Source organism: Oncorhynchus clarkii, chromosome 11 (assembly GCF_045791955.1).
Source record: "Oncorhynchus clarkii lewisi isolate Uvic-CL-2024 chromosome 11, UVic_Ocla_1.0, whole genome shotgun sequence".
NCBI classification, from domain to species: Eukaryota; Metazoa; Chordata; class Actinopteri; order Salmoniformes; family Salmonidae; genus Oncorhynchus; species Oncorhynchus clarkii.
In genome coordinates this window covers 26,664,005-26,675,281 of record NC_092157.1, presented here as the reverse complement: position 1 = coordinate 26,675,281, position 11,277 = coordinate 26,664,005, and the positions used below count along the sequence as shown (strand labels likewise).

The following is an 11,277-nucleotide window of genomic DNA, read 5'->3' as shown; positions in this document are numbered from 1 at the left end:
TCCCTCCCAATGTCCTTCCAACTCTCCCTTCATCCCTCCATCCAAAAATATAAAAAGCAACATGCAATCATTTCAAAGATTTTACTGAGTTAACGTTTATATAAGGAAATGATTCAATTTAAATACATTCTTTAGGCCCTAATCTATTGATTTCACATGACTGGGAATACAGATATGCATCTGTTGGTCACAGATACCATGCTGTCAAACACGTTGATCCAGAGCATCCCAAACATGCTCAATGGGTGACATGTCTGGTGAGTATGCAGGCCATGGAAGAACTGGGACATTTTCGTCATCATGGAATTGTGCACAGATCCTTGCGACGTGGCTGTGCATGATCATGTTGAAACATGAGGTGATGGCGGCAGATGAATGGCACGACAATGGGCCAAGGATCTCGTCACGGCATCTCTGTGCATTCAAATTGCCATCAATAAAATGCAATTGTTCGTTGTCTGTAGCTTATGCCTGCCCACACCATAACCCCACCACCACCATGGGGCACTCTGTTCATATTGTTGACATCAGCAAACCGCTCGCCAACACAACGCTATGCACGTTGTCTGCAGTTCTGAGGCTGGTTGGATGTACTGCCACATTCTCTAAAGTAACTTTGGAAGCAGCTTATGGTAAAGAAATTAACATTACGTTTTCTGGCAACAGCTCTGGTGGACATTCCTGCAGTCAGCTTGCCAATTGCACATGCCATCAAAATGTGAGACATCTGTGGCATTGTGTTGTGTGAAAAAACTGCACATTTTAGAGTAGCCTTTAATTGTCCCCAGCACAAGGTGCACCAGTGTAATGATCATGCTGTTTAATCAGCTTCTTGATATGCCACACCTGTCAGGTGGATGGATAATCTTGGCAAAGGAGAAATGCTCACTAACAGGGATGTAAACAGATTTGTGCAGAGAATTTTAGAGAAATTAAGCATTTTGTGTGTCTGGAAAATGTCTGGGATCTTTTATTTCAGCTCATGAAATTTGGGGCCAATGTTGTGTTTATATTTCCACCTCTCTCTCTGCCTATCTCCTGGAGGAATCTCATCCTTCAGGAGACTTCAGAGGCAGCGGTGGCTTTCTGCAGGCCATGGCTGCTTACAGGGTTACCAACCAAACCTGGCTTAAAGGGCCATTTTTAGCAGAAATTACTGCTAATGTTCCTTATTTGAAGATTTCCTCTTTGGCTTATGTGTCTGGGTGGTGGTGATGATCTGCCTTTCATAAGTGGCCTGTATGTCGCTGAAAGCCCACAAACCCCACAGTTACAATCCTTTTAACCCAGGCCAGGCCTAGCACCCACCCTGCCTCAAGCCTGCCTCGCACACACACACTCTTGCCTGGACCCCATAGGCATCCTCTGTTTGTTTTCTCTGAGTAAGTAATCATATAGAGTCCGAAATACACTATTATATAGATTACTGGCATGTTTTCGAACCATCTCTCCCTGGTCAAGTGCCTCGTTAGCCCATGCTGTTTGTGTACATGTGTTTATATGTGCGTGCTCGCACGTGTCTATGCCTTTGTGCTCCCTTGTAGCTCTCTACCCCGCTCAGTAGTCAATCACATGAGTTTCGTGTCAGTGTTGGTGGTGTTGCAGAGCGAGGGATGTTGACTGGTCCCGTGCTGACCGGATGAAAGCTCTCCTCTCTTCCCTCTCTGTGATGGAGATTAATGGTAGTCTAGCGCCACTTCCCTCCTGTCTTCTGCTCCTGTCTTCGTCTGGGTCCCAAGTGACACCCTATTCCCTATCTAGTGCACCTAATAGGGAATTGGATGTCGTGTTGGACTCGGCCTTCGTACCGGCCCAGGGTTTCGAAGCCGCTCAGCAGAACACAGCGAGAGGCCGTGGTATCGGGCCCAGAGGGAGGTGGACCGGCATTGGTTAACACTGCTCGGCTGCGGTTCAGTACACACACACACACACACACACACACTGTGTGCTACGTGTCAACGCGACCCAGCTGTGTAATGTGTCATCGCCTCTGCACTGTGACAGATGGAGATCTGGGTCTAATTCCACTCTGCGATATCTCCAGATAGATGAACCAGACACTCTCCTCTGCTAACTGTGTTTTCTCTCTCCTCTGTGTGTTGCAGACGATAAAGCACCTGAGGACGGCAGAGTTTAAACCTTATGTGGTGTTCGTGAAGCCGCCACCCGTCGAGCGCCTGCGGGAGAGCAGACGGAACGCTAAGGTCATCTCAGGCAGGGACGACAAGGGATCTGCCAAATCATTCTCCGTAAGTCACTTCAGCAAAAACAATGAAATGTTTTCGTATTGTCAAGAGAAGAAACGTTTCACCTTGTCAAAAAGCTGGGACAGAAAAGCCTTGCGCTTAAAAGTTTGCATCTTTTTGAAGTAAAAACAATGTCACACAACGTCAGAAAGTTGAAATGACTGGCTATTGGTGACGTGGTGGGAAGGATCAAACTTGATCATGGGGTGTAAAACACGTTTTGAAGAACAGTACTCCTGTAAAACAGGCAGTTTTAGAACGTCAAACAACTTCTTCTTTTAAAGGTAAGAAATCCACCAAATGGATAATGATTGGCTAATTGCGTTGGAAGCACACTTCCCACTCAGACATCTCCAGTGAAAAGTGATGTGGTCTTTGTGTGTGTCACTGTGTGCGGGCGTGTAATGACACGTTATAAGGTAGGATCAAAGGTCATCGAGCAGTGTTCGTGTACCACATGACCAAGCTGTAGGGTTATCAGAAACCCATCTAACACAAACTTTATCTGGGGCTCTGGGGGAGCTAGTTGTGGTGGTGAGGTCATATTTACTACCTACAGCTTTCTGTTGCAGGCTAGGGTGTATGTGTGCGTGCGTGTGCGAGCATTTGTGTGTGTGGTTGTGTGTGTGTGTGTGGTTGTGTGTGTTACACACTTTTCCTCCGCAGCAAGTCGCAGCTCACAGCCGGGCCCCACATGAAACCAATTAGCAGTGGTGCGTTGCCGTGGTGGCGGCGTAGACGTGTGGCAGCTGATGGCTTTCCCAGCCCGCCGGGTCATCAGGTCCGGCGCTCGCGTGTCTCTCTCTCTCCGCTGGGCCACGCTACGGGCCAGAACCCAGGTCACAGCCACATGCCGGGCCGGGATGGAGTGATATGATGACGAGAGAGAGGAGAGAGAGGGTGGGGGGGAGGGAGAGGGAGAGGGGTAGGAAGAAAGCGTGAGGGGGGAGAGAGAGTGGCTGTCATGTTGGAGGCGTGGAGGCATTCCACGCGCCAGCGCTGAAGGTCGTGTCAACCGAGCTGGGGGAGGGGAGAGGAGAGGAGGAGGAGGTTTAGACCGGCAGGTGCAGATCAGATCGGCTGGCGGCTCAGTGGGATGTCTGCCTCGGCCTTCGCGGCCCCGCAGGGCTCTGGGCCGCTCTCTGCCTTTCGTCTGTTCTCTCTCTCCATCTCTCCCTCAGTGTGTCTGCTCTTTTCAGCTCAGAGCATCAGGGCCTGCCCCAAATGGCTCCATATTCCCTATATAGTGCACTGTGGGCCCTGGTCAAAAGTAGTGCACTATTCAGAGAATAGGGAGCAATTTAGAGCGCCGCCTCAGCCCCACTTTGAGGTGTTACTCCACACATACCTCTGTGTTTTCACCATGACCTAACCTAACACACAGCCCAACGCGGCTCTGGAAAAGGACAGGGTTAGACACAGCTGCTCTTAACTCAGAACATCCTTCGTTGAGCCGTCACTAAGTTACACAGTACCGTCACTGTTTTAAACACAACATGTCAGAGGGACAGCATCTCTTCTAAAAATCATCCTTAAAGCATTAGATGATGACATAAATTCACCGGTCACCTCACTGATATACAGACATAATGTGTTAAAGTCAGAAGCATCACTTTGTCCCCCAGCCGTGTACAGACTACACATCTCTGAGGTCGCTGATATGTTTTTGTTTCATCTCAGTAAGACAGGGATTTCTTCCCGCCAAGCTCTTGGGCTAGAGGACATAGGTAAACAGTTCCATCATGCATGATGACAGCCATCCTGAGGGGTGAGAGGTCAAACAGAGAGAGGTCAGAGGTTTTGCTATCGACCTTTATTTGACCTTTGGGTGAAAGTAACCCTCTGCTCTCAGTATAACTCATGTGAACAGTGAGCAGTCGTTGCCAAAAACAGGGCAGACTTTGACATTGATTGCCCTGGCCTATAATACCTTTATTATATCCAGAGTTCAGAGCTCAGGTAACACATCCAGCCCCAGCGTTTTATTTTGTTACCTGGTTGAAATATTTCCTGTTACCAAAGCCCTTTCTGTAACCTTTTGTGGAGATTGACAGACAGCGTTTTAAACCATCAGGTGCCAGCTATTAAAGAAAGAAAGACTTTGTTTGGTGGAAATGTCACTGCTGGATAATATTCTCCGTCTGCTATATTTCTTTCAGTCGAGACGAATGTTAGAGGCAGCAGGTCTGGTCATTGTCCCATCCAGACTACTGGAGAACAGACGTTTCATTGTTTTAACAGAGCCGGCTATGCTTTATTTTACCTGAATGCATTCATATCTGTTTTCAAATAGGGCTGACGTGAAATATGAGCCCAAAATCAGTTATGATACTGTAATACGATAATGAATATGTCCATATTCATATTCCTAGTAAGAGCAGTATAATAAGTAAAGGGTTCATGTGATAGGGCTACTTACTGATGTCTTAACTTTCCCTCTAGCCAAGCAATGACATTCTGTCTTCTTTGAGAGAGAGTAAATCAGGGACCTCTTGCCGAACCAGATCTGTTCTGATATTTTATATCATTTTAATACAGAGGGCAGGTGCATTTTATGGGTATGAATAAAAGCAGATTTTCCGTTGAGGGCCTGACCTCCGAGGGGATGGCCAAGAGACATCAGGACTGAGAGGAGACCTTATCCTGGCTCAGTACCATAGAGATCTCTCTCTGTTTCTCTGTTTCTCTCTCTCGGTCTCTGTTTCTCTTGGTCTCTTTCTCAATTTCAATTCAATTTAAGGTCTCTATCGCTCTCTCTCTCGGTCTCCGTATCTCTCTCTCTCTCTCGCTTTGTCTCTGTTTCTCTTCCTCAATTTCAATTTAAGTCTCTCTCCCTCTGCCTTTGTTTCTCTCTCTCTCTGCCTCTGTATTTCTCTCTCTCTGCCTCTGTTGTCTCTCTCTCTCTCGGCCTCTGTATCTCTCTCGGCCTCTGTATCTCTCTCTCTCGGCCTCTGTATCTCTCTCTCTCGACCTCTGTTTCTCTCTCTCTCTGCCTCTGTATCTCGCTCTCTCGGTCTCTGTTTTTCTCTCTCTCTGACCTCTGTATCTCGCTCTCTCGGCCTCTGTATCTCTCTCTCTCTCTGCCTCTGTATCTCTCTCTCTCGGCCTCTGTATCACTCTCTCTCGGAATCTGTATCTCTCTCTCTCTCGGTCTCTGTATTTCTCTCTCTCTCTCGGAATCTGTATCTCTCTCTATCGGTCTCTGTTTCTCTCTCTCTGCCTCTGTAGCTCTATCTCTGCCTCTGTATCTCTCTCTCTCAGTCTCTGTTTCTCGCTCTCTCTCTCGGTTTCTGTTTCTCGCTCTCTCTTTCTCTCGCCTCTCTATCGCTCTCTCTCTCTCTCGGCCTCTGTATCTCTCGGTCTCTGTATCTCTCTCTCTCTCGGCCTCTGTTTCTCTCTCTCTCTCTGCCTCTGTATCTCTCTCTCTCTGCCTCTGTATCTCTCTCTCTCGGGTGTCTGTTTCTCGCTCTCTCTCTCGGTCTCTGTTTCTCTTCCTCAATTTCAATTCAATTTAAGGTCTCTATCTCTCTCTCTCGGTCTCTGTATCTCTCTCTCTTTCTCTTTCTCTCTCGGTCTCTGTCAGGTCTTTCTCTTTATCTCTTTCCCCATAATGGCCTGCTATGGTCATAGAGAGGGAGACTTGCCATGTCATGGACACTGACCGCCTGGTTGACATGGAAACGGCATACACAGCGTCTCTAGGGCTTCTTCTGTCCATGTCCACCCCACCGTCCTGTTGCCAGTTCCTGGTCTAATGTCCAAAGGGTTGGAGAGCTGCTGGCAGCAATAGCTGGTGGTGTGTCCCAAATGGCACCCTATTCCCTGCGTAGTGCACTACTTTTGACCAGAGCCCTATGGGTATCGGGTGCCATTTAGGAGCACCCTGGGTCACTGTGTCCACGTCCAACCTCCATCCTTTCCAAGGGCTGACCACAGAGGAAGGTTACCAAGGGTCAACAGCCTTGGATCACCGGAGGGAATATATGGTGTACGGACGGACCGAGCCACTTCAACTTCCTCTCAGCCCTGACCAACAAACCTCCTGCTCCCTCCTCAACCTCTTCCCTTCCTCCCAGACGGAGGAGGATAAAGCCATCATGTCTTCTCTCAAAAGACAATAGACCGTGAGATAATGTGGGTGGATTTATTACTGCCTTGTACAGTAGACAGTGAACACAGTGGAAGAGAAAGCTGTACGAGGGCTGTGTCGGAGGCAGAGTGGTATGTTTGCGGAGACTGGCTTGAAAACGAGTTATTGTCGTGTCATGGCGACCGTTTAATTTTAGCTGCACGACTAATCAACTATGAGGTGGAAAACCGCGAGCCGCGAGTAACTCCTGGCTCGGAGCTGTTAGGCTGACAAAAAGGAGACATTCTAAAATTGTAGATTTTAATGAGTTTGTGTGTGAATTTGTGTGTGTGTGTGTGTGTGCGCATTTACATCAGTATGTGTGTCTGTATTCCTGCCTATGAATGTGTCTGTATATATGTATTTATATTTGTGTGTTTGGCAGAGTCAGTGGAGATCTGAAGCTCAGTATTCCTCTAGTAAAAGGAGCTAGCTAAATGTAGCTAGCCGCTCTAACCCTGCCATGTTCCCTGGGTTTGAGGCTGGAATGGACCAGGCCATATAAACATATCACCGTGCAGTATAATACCATGCCATCAGAGAGGGGAAACTGTGAGGAGGTAGCTAGCCTGGTCCCAGATCTATGTGTGCTGTCTTGCCAACTCCATTCATGACAGTGACCATAGGAGTTGCAAAACAGCACAAGCAGATCTGGGACCAAGCTAGCGGTGAGGCCAGGAGTTGTATAGCTACTAGGTTCATGTGCCCAAGCCATTTCCATTTCTGAAGCCCTCCCATTTTTAATGCCTTGTCCACAAGCAGTCTTTGGCCTGTCTCCATAAAACCAAAGTGGCATGTATCAATTATGGACCTTCTACTTGCTTTGTCAGTTATAGATATGTTTAGTATTTTTCCGTTTTAAGTCATATTTTATTTCTCTTCTGAATCAGATCTGCTATATGTAGCCAAATGAGGAAATAATGAAAATTCCTTGAGGTTTTGGACTCTGTGTGTTACGGTTTACGGTTTTGTAAAGTGTGTGTGTCCTTCACTTACACGGGGCTGTTTGGGTCAGTCTGTTTATCTGTGTTAATGGCTGTTATGTTTGTTTATGTGTATGTCTCTCTCGTCCCTGAGATTCTCACTTACTCATGCCCTTTAGTCTTCATAGGCCATCAACAAAAGCTTGTCCCGAAGATAAGCAGAAAATAGATGTCTTTCTCTCAAAATGGACAGTAAAATATACAGTTTATTAGGTACACCATCTAGTACCGGGTCGGACCCCACTTTGCCTACAGAACAGCCTGAATTCTTTGGGACATGGACATGTTGGTATCAAGGGACCTAACGTGTGCCAGGAAAACATTCCCTACACCATTACACCACCGCCACTAGCCTGTACCGTTGACACCAGGCAGGATGGGTCCATGGACTCACGCTGCTTACGCCAAATCCTGACTCAGCCATCAGCATGACGCAACAGGAACCGGTATTCGTCGGACCAGGCAATGTTTTTCCACTCCTCAATTGTCCAGTGTTGGTGATCACGTGCCCACTGGAGCCACTTCTTGTTTGTAAGTGATTTAGCCCATCCGTGACAAGGACCGATGAGTTGTGTGTTTCCGAGATGCCGTTCTGCACACCACTGTTGTACTGCGCTGTTATTTGTCTGTTTGTGGCCTGCCTGTTAGCTTGTATGATTCTTGCCATTCTCCTTCGACCTCTGTCATCAACGAGCTGTTTTCACCCACAGGACTGACGCTGACTGGATGTTTTTTGTTTGTCCCACCGTTCTCAGTAAACCCTAGTCACTGTCATGCGTGAAAAGCCAAGGAGGCCAGCCGTTTCTTAGATACTGTAACCGGCGTGCCTGGCACCAACGATCATACCACACAGTCGTTTACTGTAGGTCACTCGTTTTGCCCATTCTAACGTTCAATTAAACAGTAACTGAATGCCTCGATGCCTGTGTGCCTGCTTTATGTATATACAGTATATTAGAAAAGTGAGTACACCCCTCACATTTTTGTAAATATTTGAGTATATCTTTTCATGTGACACCACTGAAGAAATGACACTTTGCTACAATGTAAAGTAGTGAGTGTACAGCCTGTATAACAGTGTAAATTTGCTGTCCCCTCAAAATAACTCAACACACAGCCATTAATGTCTAAACCGCTGGCAACAAAAGTGAGTACACCCCTAAGTGAAAATGTCCACTGAGTGTATATTTTATTCCATTCTATTCTTGTCCAACAGGAGGAGGACTTCCTGGAGATGGTGAGCACCGCCCAGCAGATGGAAAGCCAGCACGGCCACCTGTTTGAGAAGATCATTGTCAACGACGACCTGACGGCGGCATTCACCGAGCTGAAGGTGGCTCTGAAGAAGGTGGAGACTGACACGCACTGGGTCCCCATCAGCTGGACTCACTCCTGAGAGCCACAGAGAAAGAGTGAAATACCGTTTGGAGAAAGAAGGATATAAAAAGGGGAGGGCTTTTTAATGAAGTTGGTTCTGTGTCCACTGCGTAGGTGGTGGGTGCTGTCGGGTTTAGGATGAATCGTAACACAGCTGGACAGCAGAATGGGCTGACTTGATGTGTGTCCCAAATGGCACCCTATTCCCTATATAGTGCACTGCTTTGTCAAAGTACTTTCCAAATAGGGAGTAGAGTGCCATTTGGGACGAAACCTGTCTCTGTCTGGGTCTTCCTCTGGGCCCTGTCTAGCTCAGTTAACATGCAACACGCTGGACATCTGAGGGTGGGGCTGGTCTGATCTGGTTCTAGACCGCTGCACTGTCTTCTCATCAGATCGGTGTGACTGCCCATCAGTGCTGTGCCAGAACGTACTGTAACTTCGGACTCCTTCCTTAGTGTGTTTTTAACATTAGTTCATAGAAACCTAAGGGATTTGTATTGTTCTGTGGATGGTGGGTGGTTTGTATATTAATGCAGAATGGGGGAACAGATGAAAATGTTTTTTTGCCTTCAAGTCTTAAACTCAGCTTGGGTCCGAAACGGAACCCTATTCCCTATGTAGTGCACTTGTTTTGACCAGGGCCCATAGGGGATAGGGTGCCATTTCAGACACAGCCTCAAACTCAGATAAACGTTTCCCTTGTGATTTCTAACGCTTCCATAGTCTGCTACACCAAGGTATCAAAGCAAAAACATGGCAGGGACAGTACACTCAAAAAACGGCAACAACAGGTGTCATTTTATTTAAGATAAATTAATATATTTGAATATTTTTCTGCAGTTTTACATACCTTTTTTATATATAACATATCTATAGCATCATGACACTGTAAGCTACAACCTGAGGTGATTTCTGATGTTACTTTGACGTTGGACGTTTTTTCAGTCAGTGTTATGTCGTCGCACCTCAAATTCCCAAGGTCCTATTTACACCGCGTGTATTTAAATGGCAAGCTATTCTTTTGACCAGAGCCCAATGAGCCCTGGTTAAAAGGAAATAGGGTGCCATTTGGGACACAGCCTAGGTGTTTTCTCATTTTATTTTAGGGGCTTTTTTAAATATAAAGCCCTCCACCCTGCCCTACTCATGATTGTGCCCAGGCAGCATAACAGTTTGCTATTTCAACCAGCAGACGTTGGCTCGTCGGTTGTTAGTCAAATGTTCTCAATCTAGTATAATTAGGGTGGAGTTAGCGTTATTTTACCCTCATAAAACAAGGAACCTAATAGAGGGGTCCATGGCGCAAGTAGATTTACAACAGACAGAAACACAAAGTAGCTGATTTTAACTTTGCACGGTTCAGGTTATATAGAGAAAGGTTAGAGTCGCTAGTTATTTGCAGGATTCCTCCACCCCTCTCTTTCTAACCCTCCTGTCTATCCCTCTACCATGTTCCTCCTATACAGTATGCTGGCTGTATCCTAGGGTTATGTGTCTAGACTAGAGCCTGTCTTCGATTGTTTGATGAGAGAATATTTGTGTGTACCATATCTAGGGTTGCGAAATTGCTGGGTGCAGTGACCTCAGTGCCCCTATGTTCTCTCTCTGTCTCTCTCCGTGATTTCACACTCTCACATCACCAATCATGTGGCGTTAGTTCGTTAGCTCTGTGTTGAGCTAAGGTCATCATGAGTCATGACGATGCACCAGAGCGATCTCGCTGTCTGTCTGGTGTCTCTTCTCTTTTACAGCAGGTTTCCCTCTATCCCTCGCTTCCTTTATCCCAGTGTTTTTGTTCATTTCAAATGTTCTTAGTATCGCAGATACACCTGTTCTGTATTTTTCTGATTATCAGGAGATTGTGTATCTATTTAAACAAATATATTTGTTTGAGGTTAAGCCACTACAATACCATGTTTATCTACACTACAGGTTTAACCCTCTAGTTTCCTCATTCTTTTATTTCATGTTTATATGATGTTAGGTTCATATTTACCCTCCAGCCAGCCGTATCAGAGTGCTGTCTGTGCAGATATTGTCCTTCTGACTGTACATTCAATTACTGTGAGGCAAATTGTGTAATTACACTTTTTTCTTTTTATTTGTACATTTTATATAAAAATATTAAACCAAATGTGTATTTTTCTAAGATGCTAATAACCAGTATGGAAAACTAGAGTTTGTAATATGGCAAGTGAATGATGATTGTAGCCATGAGTTAATTTTCCTCTCATAGGATCACGACAGTGACATGGGACGCTTGGGGTTATCACAATCTTGTATGTCTAGAATTTGTTTCTGAGCCATTTAGCGCAACTTTCGCTCGCTCCGATAAAGACGAAAAACACCTACACGGAGTGCACACTTGTGTAAATAGAACTGAGAATGTGTCCCAAAAGGCACCCTATTCCCTTAATAGTGCACTACTTTTGATTATAGTGGTGCACTATGTCGGGAATAAGGTGTCGGGAATACGGTGTCATTTGGGATGTAACCCCTTACGGAAAATCGCATGATTCCACATGTGGTGATATTTCAC

General features: G+C 46.1%; 1 protein-coding gene across 1 annotated transcript in view; it reads left to right on the top strand.

Annotated features, from left to right (window-relative positions):
- The window catches only part of LOC139420415 (MAGUK p55 subfamily member 7-like), a 267,762-nt gene extending 256,861 nt beyond the window's left edge, over positions 1 to 10,901 (top strand). The window contains exons 17-18 of the mRNA XM_071170496.1: positions 2,106 to 2,249; positions 8,575 to 10,901. Coding sequence (XP_071026597.1) covers positions 2,106 to 2,249; positions 8,575 to 8,754 — 324 coding nt within the window. The 3' untranslated portion in view covers positions 8,755 to 10,901. The remainder of the gene's footprint in view (positions 1 to 2,105; positions 2,250 to 8,574) is intronic.
- The last annotated feature ends 376 nt before the right edge of the window (positions 10,902 to 11,277 follow it).